At 36.9% G+C, this 23195-nt stretch overlaps 1 protein-coding gene across 6 annotated transcripts in view; it reads right to left on the bottom strand.

Moving 5' to 3' along the window:
• NSD3 (nuclear receptor binding SET domain protein 3) overlaps positions 1 to 23195 on the bottom strand; it is a 116595-nt gene that overhangs the window by 17098 nt on the left and 76302 nt on the right. For 3 of the 6 annotated variants that reach the window (XM_027070601.2, XM_053216592.1, XM_053216595.1), the window contains exons 12-17: positions 22781 to 22907; positions 14140 to 14337; positions 13213 to 13386; positions 8884 to 9030; positions 5430 to 5613; positions 629 to 831 (exon numbers count right to left, since the gene is read on the bottom strand). In XM_027070601.2, coding sequence (XP_026926402.1) covers positions 629 to 831; positions 5430 to 5613; positions 8884 to 9030; positions 13213 to 13386; positions 14140 to 14337; positions 22781 to 22907 — 1033 coding nt within the window. The remainder of the gene's footprint in view (positions 1 to 628; positions 832 to 5429; positions 5614 to 8883; positions 9031 to 13212; positions 13387 to 14139; positions 14338 to 22780; positions 22908 to 23195) is intronic. The other 3 variants (XM_053216594.1, XM_053216596.1, XM_053216597.1) reach the window with 2 other exon arrangements.

Raw genomic sequence — 23195 nt, 5'->3', positions numbered from 1 at the left:
CCTGAATCTGGCCTGGGGTGTTCTTTTTAAAATTGTTCTGGAAATAACCATTTTCCACCAGGATAGGATAACGCTGAAATAGGACATAACTCGTTTATAGCTGAACACTGTGCTCTGCGTAAGCCATTGCCTTAGAGAAGAGGTCCTACTTCAATAATCAGAGGCTTCCAAGTAAAGCAAAAAAATAGCCAACCAACCAAAAAAACCCAGCTTTTTATCTCGTACTAGATTTAAATTCCTTTTACTCTTACCCAGAAAGTCAAACTTCCTGGAAACTTGTTGCAAAAACACTTATAAGGCGCTTCATGGGAAGCTTTTACTACTCTTCTGTGGCAAAGGTGCCTCACTGGATTAAGAAGACTATTTCCAAAATAATCTCTATGTTTGTAGAAAGATCACTGAAGATACTCTTTTCATACAGATGGCAGAGTCTACCATACTGAAATGTATTTTTCTAACTGATTGGATAAGATGTGCTCTAATGTGATTGGATACTTCTGGATGCTGGATTGTAACACCTGGTGAAAGTTCTCTAATACCAGAAACATGTCAAGTGCAAGTGAGGAGACACAGAGAAATCAACCGCTGAGTCTTAGTTTTGAGCCACTGTAAACATCATCCAACTTACCTTTTTTGAAGGTCTTGTTAATACTAGTCTGTCCCTCAGCAAAACTTTTGTCTCCTTCAACATAAGGGAACACTCTGCCCTGGTGTACCCAATAGTAGTCATGAGAACCAAAGAAGAACACAGGGAAGTCCCCCAAGTCATGCTTAAGGCCCTGGATGTTCAGTGGCACAGACCTGGGATTGCAGATCTCTGCTGGCCACCATCTGAAAACAAAACCAATTTTAGATCAATCAAGACACTGAAAAATCATACCATTCTTTACATGGCTGGCATGAGGGAGAAAAAAAGGTTTTGTACTTTCACATTGGGCTCTCTGCTGTCAGTGCAAAGCCCACTTGGGATCCTGTCCCTCCCTGCTCACACATGCTCTCTTTCAAAAATAAACATTAAAAAAATTAATAAAAAAAACATATTGATCAGTGAACTAATGAAATAGTGAACACAGACTAAACCAACTAGACCCTAAACTCCCCATCTAGTTTTTTTCCTTTAAAAATTAATACCTGATACAAAGGAATATCATGAACATATAAGTTATAAAGCATAACAACTAAAAATAACAACTCATTACCCAACTTAAGAGTTAGAATTTACCAATACTATTCCAAAACCAATTTCAATCCTAGAAAAGTTATGTGTTCCTCCAAATTTGACAATCTTAGTAGTAAGATTGTCTTTCAAGGTATAAAAGTTGATTTCTAGTAGTCAAGGGAACCATTTGAGAGTAAACTGATGCTATAGTGAAGAATGACCACTCCATTCAAATGAACATTTTCTTCCCTCTAATCAACCAGAGTAAATAGTTTTTGGTCAAATGTACTAGGTTTATGTCAGTGTGTATTTCAGAATCTAATTCATCCTACATCATAACAAATGTGGGATGTGGAACAGAATGAAAACATAACTGAATGAAAACAGGCAATGGCTGAATAGCATAGCGATCACTAAATGGAAATCATCTGTGAGGTACATATGACAGTTTCTAACAATTGGGCAAGTCAAGAATTGAAGAGGTAAGTTTTGGTAGTATATAGAATAATCAGTATGAACAGTAAATATACAAAAACTTAAAATTTTTTCAGTCTGTGTGCAAGTTGGGGAGGGGCAGAGAGAGAGGAAGACAGGACCTGCAGTGGGCTCTGTGCTGACAGCAGTGAGCCTGATGTGGGGCTCAGACTCATGAACCATGAGATCATGACCTGAGCCAAGGTGGGACACTTAACTGACTGAGCCACCCAGGTGCCCCTACGCTGTGTTAGCTATTTCTTATCCAGGAATGTCTTATCTATTAATTGTCAAACTTGCACTCCTGCCCACCCTGGAATGATACAGATTTTTAATTATAAAAAGCAGTGTGTGTTTAAAAGTTAAAACAATGCAGAAATGTGTAACAGAAAAACTTAAAATTACTCCCTTTAAAATTTTTTTTTATGTTTGGGGCGCCTGGGTGGCGCAGTCGGTTAAGCGTCCGACTTCAGCCAGGTCACGATCTCGCGGTCCGTGAGTTCGAGCCCCGCGTCAGGCTCTGGGCTGATGGCTCGGAGCCTGGAGCCTGTTTCCGATTCTGTGTCTCCCTCTCTCTCTGCCCCTCCCCCGTTCATGCTCTGTCTCTCTCTGTCCCAAAAATTTAAAAAAAAAAAAAAATTTTTTTTTATGTTTTACTTATTTTTGAGACAGAGAGAGAGAGCGCACGAGCAGGGGAGGGACAGAGAGAGAGGGAGACACAGAATCTGAAGACAGGTTCCAGGCTCTGAGCTAGCTGTCAGCACAGATCCAGCACAGGGCTTGAACTCACGAACTGCATGATTATGACCTGAGCCAAAGTCAGACGCTTAACCAACTGAGCCACTCAGGCGCCCCATAAATGACACCCTTTTAAAATCTTATGCCTTATACTATTAACATCTGATGTTCTTCTTTCTGGGTCTGAAAAACATATCTAGATCTACATTTTTTTTTTTAACTATATAAACACATGGAAAGATAATGTATATGCTCTTTCACATGCTGTCTAAATTCAACTATATACCCTGGATATCTCATGTTACTATAGAGATGAGCATTACCCCTTTACGGTTATGGATACACTATAATTTATTTGAGAAATCCCTCACTGACTGAGCATTTTGGTTATTTCAAATTTTTGCAATTAAAAATAATACTTTAATGAATACCCCTATAAATACATTTTTTCCTGTTTGTCCAGTTTTTTTCCTTAAATAAATTCCTTAAAAGAGAAGAGCTGAGGGGCGCCTGGGTGGCGCAGTCAGTTAAGCGTCCGACTTCAGCCAGGTCACGATCTCGCGGTCTGAGTTCGAGCCCCACGTCAGGCTCTGGGCTGATGGCTCGGAGCCTGGAGCCTGTTTCCGATTCTGTGTCTCCCTCTCTGCCCCTCCCCTGTTCATGCTCTGTCTCTCTCTGTCCCAAAAAAAAATAAATAAACGTTGAAAAAAACAATTAAAAAAAAAAAAAAAGAGAAGAGCTGAATCAAAAGGTAGACACTGTTACAATTTAATATGTGATGCAAGACTGCCCTGTGGGGGCACTCCTTTTCCCTTGCCCTCCCTAGCCAAAAACTTATTACTCTTAAATCTTTGACAATCTGTTAACTGGAAAAAAACAAAAACAAAAATGAAATAAAAAACCTCTTTGTCCTTAACATATACTTATTTTTAGTGAGGCGCAGCATTTTTTACATATTTATTTTCTATTTGTTCTTCTTTGGCAACCTGGCTCTTTCTCTTCTTTGCTCCCTGTTCTAGGTAAGGTATTTGTCTTTTCTTATTAAAGTAGAAGTAAAAACACCTCCCCTTGGTTTGACATTTGCCTTCTGAAACTTTGTATTTGTTGCCATATAGTACTTATTATGCCATATTATATGCCATATATTATGCCATATAGTACATATTACTTATGTATTCAACTGCCAAGTTTTTTGGGGGGGGTTTCTGTCATATGTTAAAAAAAATAGTGTGTGGGGGGGGGCATCACGTCTCAGTCTCAAGGCCCCTTATATCTCAGCTAAAATAAAATTTTAAAGTTAAATAGGTAAGGGGCTCCTGGGTAGCTCAGTTGGTTAAGCGTCTGACTCTTGATTTCAGCTCAGGTTATGATCTCGCTGTCCGTCAGATTGAGCCCCATGTTAGGCTCTGCGCTAGGTGTGGAGACTGCTTAAGAGTCTCCCTCTCCCTTTGCCCCAACCCTACTTGCTAGTGTGTGCACATACACACACTCTTCCCCCACCCCCACACACAAAGTTAAATAGGTAAGTAAGCAAGCAGCATATTTAAAATTCAGAGAAAATGACATAGCCCTTACTAAAAAAAATTACAATGTTTGAAATCCTACAGAAATATATTTTACTTAGCATTCTGAAAAGTGGACCATTATTGTGCTCTCTTGAACAGTACCTATTTTCTCAGTAAATGATAAACATATGTCTCAAAATGTAGAATGTAGAGTTTTTAAAAATACATCACTATTCCTATTCAATGAAGGCTTGTTAAAGACAGGCTTCTATTTTCTAAGTTTATTTATTTTGAGAGGGGGAGAAAGAGCACATGTGCATGCTCGAGCAGGGGGAGGGGTGGAGAGAGGAGAGAAGAAGAGAAAGAGAGAATCTCAAGCAGGCTTCGTGCTGTCAGCACAGAGCCTGAGGCAGGGCTCCATTCCATGACTGTGGGACTATGACCTGAGCCAGAATCAAGAGTCAGATGCTCAATTGACTGAGCCACCTAGGCGCCCCAAAGACACGCTTTTTTTTTTTTTTAATGTTTATTTATTTCTGAGACAGAGAGAGACAGAGAATGAGCAGGGTAGGAGCAGAGAGAAAGGGAGACACAGAATCCAAAGCAGGCTCCAGGCTCTGAGCTGTCAGCACAGAGCCCGACACGGGGCTCAAACTCACAAACCGTGAGATCATCACCTGAGCCGAAGTCGGTCGCTCAACCGACTGAGTCACCCAGGCACCCCAAGACAGGCTTCTTAAAAGGAGAAAGTTTTATTAATATAATGGCAATCACACATACTTCTTCATTCTCTTAAGAACTAAAAGCTCTTCATGAAATAATTTCTCTCCTTAAATTCTAAAGAGCTCTCTTCTTGCACTCAGTTTAAAGCTTCTAGCAGAAACTGAAATGGGCCAGATTTAGGGGTAAAGAGAACTATTTTGGCCAGGATATAAATTCTTTTATTTTATTAGAAATCAATATAAATGAATTAGGACACAAAGAATACATGTTCCTTACTATCTATATAAGACCTTGTATTCCAAAATCTAGTAGTACATAGTTCACTAGTGTAAAATTACTTTCAACTTAAAAACAAGGGTTGCCTGGGTGGCTCAGTTGGTTAAGCAACCGACTCTTGATTCAACTCAGGTCATGATCTCGAAGTTTGTGAGATTGAGCCCTGGGTCGGGCTCTGTGCTGGGCATGGAGCCAGCTTGGGATTCTCTGTCTCTCTCCCATTTGATCACGCACCCACACACACACTCACTCTCTCTCTCAAAAAGAATAAACATTTTACAAAAATAAGGGAGGAGCCTAGTGTCTCCTCTTAAAAAAGAAAAACTGAAAAACAAGTCAAAGAACCAATCTAAAAGAAAAAAAATCCAACAATAACCCAACCTTCCCAAATTGGCTTCTAAAAGCCAAATCAAAATAGATTTCTTTTCTCTTTCTTTTTTTTAAGGAAGTAGCTCTGTGTTGTTCTACCTATCTCCTAGCCAGTTTGTATATAGATTATGAACCTATGTCTGAACAATCATTGAATACTTCTTTTTTGTCCTGGAAAAACTTGCCTGTAATTTCCCAATTTGACCCAAACAATCTGCTTGTAATGTAGTTTCTTGCCAGCTTTACAGTCATTACAATTCCAGCAGCCTTCTGGCATTTCTATGCTCAGGCATTCTGGGTGGAAGGAAGCCGGGCACGATTCACAGCAGAGCAATCTTCCACCTTGAAACAAATAAACAGTCTTAATAACTAAGAAGAGAGGAAAGAGAAAAAGAAAGAGAAAAGAGAAAGTTATCTTTTAAGTGCATCAAATTTGACTCAAATTGGGGGAAAATAAAGGGATTGAGTCAGCTCTATAGTGATGGATTAAAATAGAAAACAAATGAACAGATTTAGCTACTTCAGTCCCTTTTCAGGGCTTCAGGGGCCAGAAACTCAAAACTTTTGAGTGGTATGAAAACCATTACTGTAGTCTTTACAGTAATGTGGGCAATTGAGGCATCCGCTTAGCATGCAGCTAAAACTCTTAACAGATGCATGGAATCTTTGAGTAGATTTGAGAGCAGATTTTCAAAGAAATATGTAGCAACTTACTTTCTTTTCTCCTTAAGAGCTAAGAAAGCATGCAATGGTCACCTTGTATTTTAATCCAGTGCCATAGTTAACTAAATCCCTTTATAATAAAATTAGCAAGAATGAAAATAACCAATAGGTTGACCAGTAGTTTTTTCTTTCCATAAAAAAATGCAAAAAAGCAAAGGATTGAACTTTCTCAAATTGGTGATTACATTATCATTTAACATTCCAGCAAAAATAAAGAAAGTCAAAAACAGGCTATACAGCAGTGGTTTGCAACTTTTTCATCGCCAAGGATCTCCTTTCTCTTCTTCAGGGACCCATGTTTCCAAATATGTTATCAACCAATAAACCCCCAAAACAAACAAACAAAAAAACCAATCCTAAACCAAAAAAACAGAATCAAAACCCCTGTTAAAAGGTAACAATTTCTCCTGTTTTTATTAACCAAAGAAATATGTAACTGCCAATCAGAGCTTCTGATCCCAATAACAAAACTATCACATTAAGTTGTTCAAATCATAGCCAAATATAAAGAAATGTATGCAGCCTTATTTTGTGCAAATGTGTGATTATGCTAGATTTTCTGAAATATTAAACATAGTTAAAAAATTGTTTATATAAGTTTTTCTGACTTCACATTGAGAACCACTGCTTTATAGCATAAAACTAAGTAAATGTCACTGTGGAATAAGTACCACACAACAAGGAGATCCCTCTCCAGGTTCCCTGGCAAAATCCTCTCCTTTGAAATACACAAAATGATCTCTGGATTAAGACCAAGACAAGTACAGCAAACAAAACAAAAGGATATTTTTTAGTGCAAAAATATAAAAGAGATTTGGGGGGAGATTAGGTATTTCTAAAAGGTATTTCAACAAGTGACAGAGAAGGATGTTAACCACTGAAGATGAAATATAATAAAGACATTTACTGCAAAAAAAAAAAAATTGTGTTGGAAAATCAGGCCCATAACCTGATTGTACTGAGGTTTAATATCTCATAAGCAAAAGGTTAAGAGCCCTCTACACAACTTTATGAAATCACACGCTCTAACCTTTTGAGGGTTTGCTATCAGTTTTCCAGAAAATCTTTTCTTCCTGTAGATTTTCAAACTTCTAACTGATTAACATAAAAACAAAAAGAAAATCTATATACAATCAGTGATGAAATAAATTACTATATTTCCTCTGCTTAAAAGCTTTTACTTCAGTCATTAAGATTTTTTCCTTTGTCTGCAGATCTCAATGTGGATTAATTGCTCCAATTCTCCAACCTACAGATTAGCTGCCTGAGTGCTCTTAGCCTAGGTAGGGGGTTCGGTAAGTTTAAAATAAAAATGAGATAACTGACTTCTCCACCAGAAAGGAATCACCAATAGGGAGAGCAGACTTTGCAAACAGCGTTAGGGGACATGTGATCATTAGAGCTGATGTGGAAGTCAGGCTGGCCATTTTTAACATTATGGAATAGTCCTCAATTTTAAGTGTTATTTCAGAGGAAATACAGACCCAGAATCGTCAATGAAAATCATCACGATTTTTTGACAAAAAATACACAAAAAAATGAAAATATGAACAATCCACCTTGGTGCTATGCAAGAAAACTGCTTTAGGATGCAAGAAGAAGATGTGGTTCAAGCTAAGCAAACATAGGGCTCAAAATAATTTCAATTCATGTCAAGGTCAATACTGAGTACCAAAAACAAAGTAAGAAACAATTGAATTAATCTAATTTTATAAAAGCGCCAGTAGGAAATAAGGCATTTCCTAAAATGAATGCCTCGGGTAATTTTATTGCATTATGGAGTTAGCCAGACCTACGTCCATGTTTGTTTCAGAAGTAGATGGTATCACCAGTAAGGTGACATACTCTGACTTCAACGTAAAAACAAACAAACAAATGAGCAAGCCAATACTCTCTCCAACCTACTTCTCCATAGGTTCTAATCAACCTGCTTAATTACATATTTTTTAGTCTTGGGTTGCCACTTCAGATGTCTGACAAAGAGCAAAGATACATCATCAAGCAGGCAACATAAAGAATGGGGAAAAAAATACCTATTTCAAATATACCTAGTATTTTAGGTATGAATCAAATTTCCTTTAAAGATTCTGAACTTGGCTTCCCAATCAGAATGGGAATGTATACAGGAAAATGCCTTTACCTTCAAGGTTATTCATTTTACCCTCTGGGATAAGACCTCCCAAAATAACATAGTACTGTTAAACTACTTTTTCCTTTTTTATAAGCAGGCTATGTAAAGTTAAATATAAGATTTGCTTTTATAGATTAAATTATTAGGGAGAATATAAATTACATTTAGTTCTTGATTCTCTGTGGATAAATTATCCATAAGTAATTCTTCAGTTGAGCTGGGCTGCCTTTCAATATCCAATATTTGGGATAAACTACCCCAGCTGCCCACCAAAGTCTCCTAAGAGAAGGGCAACTAGTTTTCATAGCATCTTAACAAAAACATTTAAGAAACAAAAGGATAAAATGTAGCCTAAAATCAAAATTTTAAGTACCAGTATCTTGGCTTCCCTCTTTTAATAACCTATCCTGGTTTTTTAGTTGAAAGTTCATGATAATTTACATCACGTCTATTCTATTCTAACATGAATGGTAGTTCTCCATCAGGCAGAAGAGAAAGAGCCCTTAGAATCTTTCTATATTAAGCAAAATCCTACTCAGTCTTTCAATTTTAATAACCCACAGATAGATGGAATGTGTGAGAATTTATTCAACGAGAAGTAAGAATTTGCAATAATGGAATTATTTTAAGCCCTTTTTAATAATGTTGCAGCCATATGAAGACACAGTCACAACCACCAAGGTAGAATTTACCAAAAGCAACAGATAGTGCTTGACAGGCATACATTTCCCCCCTTCATTTAAAGAGAAAAAAAAAGGAAATGCAAAAACTATTTTGATTATTACCTTTCTCACATTTCTTTTTGGAAGCTGACGAAGAAGGAATCATAGGTAATTTCATCAACTCTGCACGATTTGATTCATTCAGTAGGTAGTGGGACTTATAGGCATATGAACTGAACATGGGGTCTGAATGGTCCTGAACTATCAGCCCTATACGAAACAAACAGAAAGAGATGAGCTGCAATGAAACTACCCATGATTCCATGAGGGTAAAAAATAAACCAACACCTATTACGTAGCTGTGCTAAAAGTTGGGGGGAAAATGAGAATATGAAGAAAAAGAAAAAACTGACAGAAAAGGCTTGCCAGTTATTAAAGGGAGTTTGAGCTACTCGGTTTCTTATCCTGTAAAAACCTACACACCCAGAAGAAAACCACAAATTAATTTGAAGATGTAAACTGCAGTTGATGTCACACTTAAAACCTGCTGTGATACACAAAGCTACACTCCTTAATATTTAGAAATACTGTGATGACAATCCAAAGAACAAAATAACATATCACTTAATAGCAAGTAAGAGTTATTTACATAACATAGTAGAAACACTGATCTACCTTCAATGTATCAAGTAACACTGAAAGGCAGAATTGAGTCTCTTCTTCTCTAGTCATATCTTTTTCTGCCAGATAATGAAGCTGTTCTCTATCAGTATGATAACATGATTTTAAAGGAGCCAGGACTTGTTGAACTTCACTAAGGTAATGCAAGCCATTTACATTTTTTCCCCCTGCCATGACATAAAGTAATTACCAACCTAAGGGTTTATAAGATAGTTCTTTTGATCTACTAACCCAGCTATCCTGTTTGGAAGGAAATAGATCTCCTCTAACCCACCTGTGACACCCTCCTATCCTCTTCCCCTTGTTGAGTTCACTATAGGCCACTCTTAACCTAGGTGAGTGTGAGACCAGGGAACATTGCTCTGTTTGGTTACTAGACAGTTTATAATGGTCTGAGGACTTTGCGATAAGGATCATGACAGCCGTTTTATAGAGATCATTTTGAGAAGAGTTAAGAGTTTTGTTTTTAAAAGGGTTACCATTTATTTTTGCCATGGGTGTTATCTTCATTTGGTGCTACCTACTACATTGAGAAAGAGTCAAGACCTAACTCTGATCTGGAGGACAGAATGGAACTTAAAACTGCTAATTGGCAATAGTATAAAAATCTTCTAATAAAAGTTATATAATGTTGGGGCGCCTGGGTGGCTCAGTCGGTTAAGCGTCCGACTTCAGCTCAGGTCACGATCTCGTGGTCCATGAGTTCGAGCCCCGCGTCGGGCTCTGGGCTGATGGCTCAGAGCCTGGAGCCTGCTTCCGATTCTGTGTCTCCCTCTCTCTCTGCCCCTTCCCCGTTCATGCTCTGTCTCAAAAATAAATAAACGTTAAAAAAAAAAGTTATATAACGTCAAATGAATTTCATATGTTTAATAGAGAGAAGCAGGATAGTATAAAAAACATGGGCTTTGAAATGAGACAGACCAGGTACAAATGCTAGTCCCTCTATTTAACAATTTCTATGACCTTCAGGTAAATTATGGAATCTGGGCTTCAGTGTTCTCATCTACATAAAATGGGGAAATAACTTCTTAGGGCAACTGCGACCATTCAGATGGTATCTGGTAGAGTTTGATTTACAGATGCAAAAAAAAAATTGCTATTATTATTAACATGAAAAGAAAACCCTAGTCTACCTTCTCCATTATAAATTACCATCACAAAGAAAGGCATAGAATGTTAAGTAACTTTTATTTTATACCCCCCCCCCCCAGATGAAAGGAAATGCTAGGACTGAACATTTCCTATGGTGCCATGAGGGGAGGGAAGGAGCAATGTTCCTCTACACCTTGAAACATTTCTAAAAATATTTCTAGATATTTCAGTCCTTAAGAATTAGCTGAATTATTTTAAACAACCAATAATCATGAACTAAGAGAAAAATCCTTCATGAGGAGGGAAAAACTCTGTGTAAGGCAAGAAACAAAAGCAAAACAAAGCTTTCTAATACCAAAACATACACAATTAAAACCTTTTATGTGTGAATTTATTACATTTAGGCCTCTTTAAAAACAAGGAGACCTGGGGCACCTGGGTGGCTCAGTGGGTTATACGGTTATACTAACTCCTGATTTGGCCTCAGGTCATGACCTTGAGGTTTCTGAGTTCGAGCTCCACATAAGGCTCTCCACTGATGGTGCGGAGCCTTGCTTGGGATTCCGTCTCTGCCCTTCTCCTGTTCTCCTGTTCTTGCCCATGCGAGCTTTCTCTCTCTCTAAATAAGCACTAAAAACAATTTTTTTTTTAAAAAAGGAGACCTCTATAAATACTGATGAAAGAACTCATATCATTTACTTGTGAAAACTTTTGACTTCAGCCTTCTCAAATCCCAACATCTGATCTATTTGGAATAAGTTTCTGTAAAAGGCTAAAAAGGAAAATGAAAGTTTGTTTACTGCACAGTTTCTTAGTTCAAATATTTGGGAATTAAATAATCTTGATTATACAGGCATATAAATATAGTATATCTTTCAGAATAACTGTCAAATTGATAAGATGCAAATACAGATCCAGTATTTCCATTATCTCAAGCTTTTTTTTAATCAAGGCATCTGAAGTTAAACTTAAAATGGGTAGAATCCCTATAAAGCTAGGTTCCTTGACAATGGCCATTTTCTACCTATCTTACATTGAAAATACCTGTTTTAAAGGTTTCCCAATTATTGAATGAAATAGAGCAAAAGAAAGTATTGGTTAATATACTGATGGTAACTGATTCAGAATGTACTCCAAAGTAAGCCGGCATGAGAGTTATAAACTTGATACTTAAAATGTAGGCTCAGTTATACACACTCACACACACACACACACACACACACACACACACACACACACCCCTGTAAACGTGAGTAATATTAAATGCCTAGTAAGGTAGAATAAAATATTTACAAAGTGAGACTTCATGCTATCACTGACACTCATCTGTTTAAAGCCTCTAAAGCTAGCCATTCAACTGATAATTCAGTATTTCCATACTATCATTACTTTCTTAGGGATGGGGAGATGGAAAAGACACCAGTGGTGACTTTTTATTTCTTTTGACTATTTGAATCCTTTCTGCCACTTGTTAACTATGTGGCACAAAACATTGCAGACTTCCTCCTCCACACACCAGCCAGGTTTCAGAGCAGGATACAGCTGTAATTGCTCCCCTAAATAAAGACACAAGGCTTCCCCAGTAAGGGCAAACAGCCCCAGGGATTTAGCACACACTGGGGCAAACGGAACTGAAAGCCTACATACAATGGGCTGCCACCAGGAGGACAGCTATTTATTTAACCTTTTACTGCCCACCTCCTCTATTTTTTTTTTAAGAGAGACACAAAACCAAAACAACTCAAGATCTGTCACACTACCTAAATTCTATTTAAAAATATTTTACAGTGCTTTCACCAAATTAAAATAATTATTATCCTAAAGCAAAAACCAAAATGAAACCACGTAACACCAAAACCAAACCAAACACTTCATCTTCAGCACAGTCTAAACATAATCTAATTGGCCCGATATACCAGAGTCCTTTCAAAGTTCAGAAAAGTTAGCACTTATACTTGAAAAAACAAACTGTATTTGGGGATATTAATTTCTAAAATGTTTACTAAACACTGAAAATTGTTTTATTATAATACAACTGAGATACTCTGTAATGCTGAATGCTCTGTACTATATTCAACTAAAGAAATTCTATTTTATATTTATCGTGAACTCCACTTCACTGACCCCCTCAGGGCCACAATATTGTTTTTACTTGATCAAGCTCTTGGCATACTTAAATACCAACAGCTGGCAAGTAAGAAAGCTTGCATTGCTGGCTCTTAGCTACCACCACCACATATGTTGCCTTGGCTGTATCCCATCAGGCCTTCCTCAATGCCAGACCAAAACATGATAAAATACAACATAAACAATTAAAAACTAAATGTGCTCATCTCTCCTTCCAAGTGAAATCTCAATCAGTTGAAAGCTCTGGATTAAAGAATATGATATGGGAAGAGTCTACTTCCAATAGAAGAATTGTTTGCAGAAGGGAATAGATTAATCTTTTGATACGCCATACAGGAACACTAAGAACTTATCTGTAATTTTAAGTTATTTAAAAAATTTAGATTTTAGCTTAATTTATAGAAGAATTAATATTCTAACAATTGGAATGTTTAATGTTATAAAAGGGACTACTGAAAGTGTTAATGTCTCAGGGGTATTACTGAATCTCCATTTCAGTGGGGAAATATGCCAATGAACTCAAAGAAATGGAGAGAAAGGATTGACACTCACCTCTAGCACAAACGAAACAAAAGCCTACATTTATGGCAGAGGATGAACTGCTGCTCCGTTTGGAATGATTACTACAGATGAGAATGTACGAGGATACAAATATGCTTCCGGCAGCAATGCAAGCATCTCCAGAGTGATAGGCTACTGGACATCTCAAACATCTCATCATGCGACCTGTTTAAAGATAAATTAAAAAAAAAAAAATCTACATAATTAGGTATCAGCTGGATATAAAATGAGTTTTTTGGAGTTGGACTCTTTTGGGTCCCATGTGATGCTGTTATAGTAAGATAATATTTTTTTTCACGAGTTTGGCTCTGTCATTCCTTATGCAGGATCCTAAATGCAGTGCCCACTGAGAGATCACGCAAAGAAAAACTTGTCTGCTCCACTGCTGGAGAGATGGTGGTCTTAATGTCACCTGTTAAAGAAATTTTCAAGGGTAATTTTGAACATATAGAATTTTCATAATTTCAATTAGAACCTAATCTCTATCATGCTATCTATCGTGGCTGAGCTGTTATATCTACAGAAAGCTGTATATATCTATACATACACAAAAGATAATACCTGATATATTTTTTATAATAATGTGCTTATTATTTGCTACTGTACTTAAAAACCAAAAAAACAAAAAACGAAAACAAAACCCGGGGCACCTGGGTGGCTAGTCGGTTAAGCATCCAACTTTGGCTCAGATCATGATCTCATGGTTCATGAGTTCAAGTCCCGCATCAGGGTCTGTGCTGACAGCTGGGAGCCTGGAGCCTGCTTCAGATTCTGTGTCTCCCTCTCTCTCTGCCCCTCCCCCGCTCATGGCTCTGTCTCTTTCTCTCTCTCAAAAATAAATAAACATTACAAAAAATTAAAACAAAAAAACAAAAAAAACCCCAAAACACTTTGTCCCTCTTTTAAGCTCCATTTTACCTTTACTTGCTTTGTAGATATCTTTCTCCATGGAACAGGCAGAGCAACAGTGCTGGGGACAGCGGAATCCTTTTGATTCAAAGATGGCAGTGGGGAATTTGCGAACACAGGCTTCATGATAAAATTTCCCACAAGCACCAACAGAGCAACGCTTCACATCTGTACCAGACACTTTACATGAAAAACATGGGTGCTGTCCTGAAAAATTGGTTGAGGAACACAAATTAAATAAAATCTGATGAAAGCGTATCCCTTTAAAAAATTTTTTAACATTTATTTATAAAGCATATTCCTTTTTTAAAAAAAAAATTTTTTTTTTTAACGTTTTATTTATTTTTGAGACAGGGAGAGACAGAGCATGAACGGGGGAGGGTCAGAGAGAGAGGGAGACACAGAATCCGAAACAGGCTCCAGGCTCAGAGCAGTAAGCACAGAGCCCGACGCGGGGCTCGAACTCACAGACTGTGAGATTGTGACCTGAGCCGAAGTCAGACGCTCAACTGACTGAGCCACCCAGGCACCCCAAGCATATTCCTTTTAAATAAAAGCAGCTAAAAGGTTATTTAATAATTTTGGCTAGAACAACTGATAATCAATTTGGAGATAAAGCACTAAAAACAATTTAGGTCTTCACTTTCTCACTCTACAATAAAATTAACCCATAGAAAACCCAGAGCAGAACTTTTCAACATATGGGAGCTGGGAGTGAGAAGGTCCTTCCAACCCAGAATAAATAAATTACCAAAGACAACGAAGATTCCATTAGGCACTTACAGTTTCCATATGTAAAACAGACATAAAATGAAAACTCATAATCCTAATACAAAACACAGAAAAATTATAACTAGATATCTCATTCAAACTGTAGTAAATCAACAACAAAGAGAAAATATTAAAATTACCCACAGAAACGACAATGATTTTCAAAGAAGCAACAATAAGACTGAGAGCTGACAGCAAGGGAAAAATGGAAGCCAGAAAACAATGGGATGCTATCTTCAAAGGGCTGAAAGAAAACTTTTACTAAACTAGCATTCCATATCCAGTGAAAGCACTCTTTAAGAATGGAGTGATGGGAATGCAAACTGGTGCAGCCACTCTGGAAAACAGTATGGAGGTTCCTCAAAAAATTAAAAATAAAACTATACTATGACCCAGCAACTGCACTACTAGGTATTTATCTAAGGGATACAGGTATGCTGTTTCAAAGGGGCACATGCACCCCCATGTTTACAGCAGCACTATCAACAACAGCCGAAGTATGGAAAGGGCCCAAAATGTCCATCGATGGATGAATGGATAAAGAAGATGTGGTATATATATACAATGGAGTATAACTTGGCAATCAAAAAGAATGAAATCTTGCCATTTGAAACTATGTGGATGGAACTAGAAGGTATTATGCTAAGTAAAATTAGAGAAAAGACAAATATCATATGACTTCACTCATATGAAGACTTTAAGACACAGAACAGATGAACACAAGGGAAGGGAAGCAAAAATAATATAAAAACAGGGAGGGGGACAAAACAGAAGAGACTCTTAAATATGGAGAACAAACAGAGGGTTGCTGGAGGCCTTGTGGGAGGGAGGATGGGCTAAATGTGTAAGGGGCATTAAGGAATCTACCCCTGAAATCATTGTTGCACTATATGCTAACCAACTTGGATGTAAATTAAAAATAAATAAAAAAGAATGGAGTGAAATTAATATACATTGGGGAGGATTAAAAAAAAACAGAAGTTGGGTGTTTTTGGAAAAAGATTAATAAAGCTGATATCTCTGGCAAGAATGACTAATAAAATAAAGAGATAAAAAGCAATAATATCAGAATTAATATTACAATTCCTACAACTGTTAAAAAAATTGCTAATAATTTGAAAATTTACATGCATGGACAGATTCTTAGAAAAGCAGGGTGGCTCAGTCTGTTGAGTAACTGACTCTTGATTTCACCTCAGGTCATGATCTCGTGGTTCATGGGATCGAGCCCCACATCCCCACACTGGGATTCTCTCTCTCCCTCTCTCTCTCTCTGCCCCTCAACCACTCCTGCTCTTTCTCAAAATAAATGAATAAACATTAAAAAAAAGAAAAGAAAAGCATAATTATCACCACTCCCACAAAAATAAATAGAAAATATGAATAGTTCTACAAACTATTAAAGAAATTGAAACTATCATTAAAAACCTTCCAACAGGGGCGCCTGGGTGGCGCAGTCGGTTAAGCGTCCGACCTCAGCCAGGTCACGATCTCGCGGTCCGTGAGTTCGAGCCCCGCGTCGGGCTCTGGCCTGATGGCTCAGAGCCTGGAGCCTGTTTCCGATTCTGTGTCTCCCTCTCTCTCTGCCCCTCCCCCATTCATGCTCTGTCTCTCTCTGTCCCAAAAAATAAATAAACGTTGAAAAAAAAAATTAAAAAAAAACAAAAAAACCCTTCCAACAAAGAAAAATTTAATCTCAGATGGTTCCACTGGTCAATCTGCCAAACATCTAAAGTTAGAAATAATGTCAATTAGAATAGAATAGAGTAGGATAAAAAGAAGGGACAAGACAGATGTGGAAAAATATATGCAACGAAGATGATAAAGGATTATGTTTTGTTACAAAAAGAGTTCACCTATGGAGAAAATATATGCAAGATATAAGCAAAGGTAACTAATCAAAATTTATACAGAACTATAAATTAATACAGAAACAGAACAGCTTAGTACAAAAGTGGGCAAGGGTGCCTGGCTGGCTCAATCGATAGAGCATGTGACTCATGATCTTGGGGTCATGAGTTCAGCCGCACATTGAATGTAGGGCTTACTTATAAATTGATAATTAGATAGATAAATAAATAAATGTGGGCAGGATACAAATAGGCTATTTACAGAAAGCAGGAAGACAAACAGCCAATAAACAAATGGGAAAATGCTCAACTTCACCAGTAATCAGATAAATGCTAATTAAAACCCAAGTAATATTTTAAAAAGTCATCAAGAAAAAAGAGCTTGATAATACCAATTATTGATGGGGCATGGGAAACAGGTACTCTCATACATTGCTAGTAGGAGTTTAGGTTCAAAGGTACTACCTTTAGAAGGCTACGTGGCAGTATCCATTAAACATACATTCATTTTCTGTGACCAAGAAATGCCACTTTTTGCTATCTACATTAGGGAAGCCTTGTATATATAAAAGGAGGTTTACTGAAGCATTGTTTGTAACTGCAAAGAACTGAAAGCAACTCCAACATCCTTCAACAGGAGAACAGTTAAATAAACTATGATAGATGCACACTATGGAACCCTACGTAGTAATTAAATAAAATGTATCTGTTTAGACATAAAAAGAGTCCCAAGATAGTGAAAAAAGCAAGTTATAGAAAATTAATACATTTTGTTTCAACACACAGAAAAATGTTAAGTGCACGCTGCTTCAGCTATAATTATATTTTCGTAAGACAGTATTTATATATTATTTGTGTAATTAGAAATAAATTTAAAGTACTAACAAATGCTAAGAACATCTTTACCACCACAATACACAAATGAATAAAACATACACAGATCATTCACAAGAGAGGGAATAAAGATACAGAAAAAGATGTTTAGTTGTAAACCAAGAACTAAAAGGATAACAACATTTTTGTTGTTCTATTCTTTGAAGATAACTGTCTTTTCTGTGGGTAATTTTAATATTTTCTCTGTCCTTAATTTCTACAGTTTGAATAAGTGCCTAGCTTTAATCTTCTGCCTCTTTTATTAGGATAGGAGTTTTCATTTTGTGTCTGTTTTATGGATAGAATTTTAAGTGATTATTTACTGGCCATTTGGATATCATGTTTTGGAAACAGACTTTCAAGTCTTTTGCCCATTTTTCTCACAATACTATAAAAAATCTGAAAGACAAAAATGGAATAGTTTTTTTGTTTTAATTTTTTTACAGAGAGTTAGATTTTATTTTGGAAGTATCTAACCTTTACAAATTAGCTGAATTATAAAAATTGTTTAAAATTAGTACTTACAACTGTGATGTTCAAATGTGTTGGTTTTTTTTTTCCTTTACTGGTTTTGTTGTAAAATAAAGGACAGCAGGGTTGTGAGGTTCTTTTTGTTGTCTTGTTACATTTATGTAATTTCAAATTATATTTTAACATGTATGTAGATATGAAAGCAACAGTATTGTTTTAAAAATAACTTTTAGAAAATTAAAAAATTAAAAGAAATTATTTTAAAGGTTAAGAAGTTTGATTTTACAGCTTTGCCTAATTGCATAAATTGCTCTATGTAAAAAAAGGCTTTCACTTGGATAATGATCAAAATAGGTCTTATATAAATGAAAATTGCTATAACTAGTAACACTGTTCTAGAGAGCTGAACTATCAACCTCCTTAGAGATCTAAGGATATGAGTGCTTCCAATACTCTCCCTTCTCAGTAGGAAACAGTCTTCATTTAGAATAATTAATAAGTAAGCTTGACTGTTACATATTTTAATCATAAGGTAAAACATTTTAATCACAAGGTAAAATGAAAGTGCTTTCTTTCCAGAAATCACATTTGTCTTAAACAATAAAAAGAACAGTATAAGAATTTATTAGGCATGTATCCTGTAATACTTAAAAAAAATTTTTTTAATGTTCATTTATTTTTGAGAGAAAGAGCGTGAGTGGGGTAGGGGCAGAGAGAGAGGGAGACACAGAATCCAAAGCAGGCTCCAGGCTCTGAGCTGTCAGCACAGAGCCCAATGCGGAGCTTGAACTCAGGAACTGTGAGATCATGACCAGAGCAGAAGTCTGATGCTTAACCAACTGAGCCACCCAGGCACCCCTATCTTGCAATACTTTTTACATGCAAATGTTTGTCTTTTGATAAACAAAAGAAAACTTTCTAAATGAACTTAAACAATGGTTTGGAGTTTTTACTCCTATTATGTTGGAAGGGTAACAAATTGGTATCAAACTAATTTTCATATAATAAATCAAAAATTAAAAAATAATTGTTATTTAAACTGTGGTTAAAAATATATAACATAAAATTTACCATTTTAACCATTTTTAATTTTTTTTAACGTTTATTTATTGAGAGACAGAGCATGAGCATGGGAGGGGCAGAGAAAGGAGGAGACACAGAATCCAAAGCAGGCTCCAGGCTCTGAGCTCCGAGCTGTTCGCACAGAGCCCGATGTGGGGCTTGAACTCACAAGCCACGAGATCATGCCCCGAGCTGAAGTCGGTCGCTTAACCAACTAAGCCACCCAGGCACCACTACCATTTTAACCATTTTTAAATGTACAGTTCAGTGACATTAAGAACTCATTATTTTGCAACCATCACCACTATCCATCTCCAGAACTTTTTCATCATCCCATACTTAAATTCCGTACCCATTTATTTTTATGTATTTTTTAATGTTTATTTTTGAGACAGAGCATACGTGCAAGTGACAAAAAGGCAGAGAGAAGGAAAAAGAAGATCTGAAGCAGGCTTTGCACTGATGGCAGAGAGCCTGATGCAGGACTCGAACTCACAAACTGTGAGATCATGCATGACCTGAGCCAAAGTCAACTGACTGAGCCACTCAGGCACCCTTCTGTATCCATTTAAATAAGAACTCCCCACTTCTCTCAGGTAAAAACTAGTGTAAAACAAAACAAAACAAAACAAAACAAAACAAAACAAAACAAAAAACACCTTGGTAACAACTGCTCTACTTTCTGTCTCTATAAACTTGACTACTCTAGGTAACTCATCAAAGTAGAATCAAACAATATATGTCCTTTGGGACTAGCTTATTTCATCCACAATCATGTCCTCAAGGTTCATCCATATTATAGAATTAGAATTTCCATGTATTAGAATTTCATTTTTTAATTTCCTTTTTTTCCTCATTTTAAAAAATATTCTGTTGCATAGGGGCACCTGGGTGGCTCAGTCGGTTAGGTGTCTAACTTTGGTTCAGGTCATGATCTCATGGTCTGTGAGTTCAAGCCCTGCATCGGGCTCTGTGCTGACAGCTCGGAGCCTGGAGCCTACTTCAGATTCTGTGTCTCCCTCTCTCTGGCCCTCCCCTGCTCACGTTCTGCCTCTCCCTCTCTCAAAAATAAGTATTTAAAAAATAAAAAAAAAAATTGTTGCATGTACACACCGCATTTTATTATCCATCCATTCGTCCATTCATCTATGGACACTTGGGTCATTTCTACCTTTTAACTATTGTGAATAATGCTGCAGTGAACATGGGTGTATAAATATCTGTTTGAGTCTCTGTTTTCAGTTCTTTCAGGTATATACCCCACAGTGGAATAGCTGAACCATATAGTAATTCTATGTTTAATTTTTTTAGGAACCGCCATACTATTTTCCACAGAGGTTGTACCTACCATGTTACATTACTGCTGACAGTGCACAAAGGTTTCAATTTCTCCATATCCTAGCCAACACCTGTTTTCTGCTTTTTACTTTTATTTTATAATGGTCATTGTAATAAGTGTGAAATGACATCTCATGTGATTTTGATTTGTATTTCCCTGAATAGTAATGATTTTGAGCATTTTTTCATGTGCTTATTGACCCATCTGTACATCTTCTCTGGAGAAATGTCTACTGAAATCCTTTGCCCAATTGGTTTTTTGTTTTTTGTTGTTGAGTTATAGAAGTTCTTTACACATTCTGGATATTAATCCCTTCTCAGATATGTGATTTGCCAATGTTTTCTTCCATTTTGTAGGTTGCTTTTTCAGTCTGTTAATGGTGTACAAAGGTTTTGATTTTGATAAAGCTCAATTTATTTTTTTTGTTGCCCATGCCTTTGGTGTTACATCCAGGAAATCAATGCCAAATCCAATGTCATGAAGCTTTTCCCCTATGTTTTCTTCTAAGATTTTTATAGTTTTAGCTTTTATGTTTTGGTCTTTGATCCATTTGTATTAATTTTTATCTATGGTTATTAGGTAAAGGTCCAACTTCATTCTTTTGTATGTGGGTATCTAGTTTTCCCAGCACCATTTGCTTTTAGTGTTTTTTTTTTTAATGTTTGTTTATTTTTGAGAGAAAGAGGGAGAGAAAGAGAGAGGGCACATGCATGAGCAAGCATGAGCGGGGGAGGGGCAGACAGAGTGAGGGAAACACAGAATCTGAAACAGGCTCCAGGCTCAGAGCTGTCAGCACAGAGTCCAACGCAGAGCTTGAGCTCACAAACCACAACATCATGACCTGAGAAGGAGTCAGACACTTAACCGACTGAGCCACCCAGACACCCCTCAGCACCATTTGTTAAAAAGACTATCCTTTCCCATTGAATGGTCTTTGCACTCTTATCAAAAAAATCATTTGACCATATGTGTGAATGTTTATTTCTGGGCTTCCTATTCTATTTCATTGGTTTATATTTCTGTCTTTACGCCAGTACCACATTATTTTAATTACTGTAGGATTGTAGTAAATTTTAATTAAAAATTTTTTTAAATTGTTTTGCCTTGTAGTGAATTTTTAAATCAGGAAGTAAGTCTTCCAACTTTGCCCTACTTGTTTTTAAATTTTCTACTTTCCTTTCTAAATTCCTCTTCTAAATTTTCTAATAGATGTGTGCCAAATTAAACTAGATCTAGCCTTTGTTGGCAGAATTCTGCTCTGTTGGGTTCTAGAGCTAGGAGAAAAGCCCTCAGAGTATTTCAATAACACGATACGTGGTCCCTCCTATCAGTAGTTTATAACAGAAACTGCAACTTAAGTGCTTACAAGGGGCCAGGCAGATTACATAAATGACTGGAATGACAGGGTTTTAGAAAAGGGAATGGCAGGGAATGTGAGGAACCAAGAATACGTGCCTGATCCATGTTCACACATTCAAAACATTCCAAAGGCCAAGTAAAATGACGCGCAGATAATCTGACCCTGAGGCTGCCAGTTGGCAAGCTGTCCTAAAGTTTTACTGCAGAAGCTAAATGTGATAAATAATATCTTATATAGGAAAAAATACAAGTATATGTTCAAAACAGCTTTTGTAGCTTCATTTTTTGCATGTGTGTGCATCTCCACCCTACTTCATCAAGGTTGTCAAAGGCAACAGTACAGAGTAAGGACTCCGGGGTTAAGCTACTTCCTGGGTTTAAATCCCATTTTCATCATATGTTGTCTTTTGACTTTGGGTAAGGAATTAAACTTTCTCTCTCTATAAATTGTTTTGATCAGTGGTAGTCTATATGGGGCGGGGGGGGAGGGGGACATAAGACCAAAATGATGAATCCAAAATCCCCTAAACTGTCTAAAAAACAATTTCCAGTAGCTCCATCTTTCCAGTAAAAATATAATCACCATGGTTATAGTTCGTGAGTTTGTGACTAATGTTTATCCAATCTATTAAAGTCAAGGGGACTTTAACCCAATTTATTGAACACAAAACTCTCAAACCCATCTAAAAATAATTCACTTTATATATATATTGCATAGTTGCTTAGATAAAACACAAATCCATCTTGACGATTTGATCTTAGAAATCCCAATCACTGAATGTTCTTAATTTGTTGAAATACCTACGGGGAGTGGAAGATGAGAGCTACATAAAAGTGGTAAGAGAATTAGACGTCACGGGGGATGCTGGCATCACGCATTCCTCCCTATTTGTCTTTTCGTATCTATCAAACTAAGTAAACTTACCGGTTTTACATTCCACACAGATGAACTTTCCATCAGGGGGTGATGCCAATCCCAGGCACTCCAGGTGAAAGTGTTTGCAGCACTCTCCCTCACAAGGAATCAGAGAGTCACCAGAGCTTTCACAGATCTGTAATATGGCAAAAAGTAGTCATTCTTAAACTTTAGCAGGCATTAGAATCACTCAGAAGTCCTGTTAAGACAGATTTCTGGGTGCTCTCCCATAGCTTCTGAGTCAGCAGGTCTAGGCTGGGGCCCAAGAATTTGCATTTCTAACAAGTCTCCTGACAATGGTGATGCTGCTGGTCCTTGGCCCTCATTTTAAGAACCCCTGAAGTAAGTTAATTTATTTTATTTTTTAACATTTTTACTTTAATTCCAGTTAATAATAACACATACAGTGTTATATTAGTTTCAG

The sequence above is a fragment of the Acinonyx jubatus genome, chromosome B1 (assembly GCF_027475565.1).
Source record: "Acinonyx jubatus isolate Ajub_Pintada_27869175 chromosome B1, VMU_Ajub_asm_v1.0, whole genome shotgun sequence".
NCBI classification, from domain to species: domain Eukaryota; kingdom Metazoa; phylum Chordata; class Mammalia; order Carnivora; family Felidae; genus Acinonyx; species Acinonyx jubatus.
This window is presented reverse-complemented; position numbering and strand designations above follow the sequence as displayed.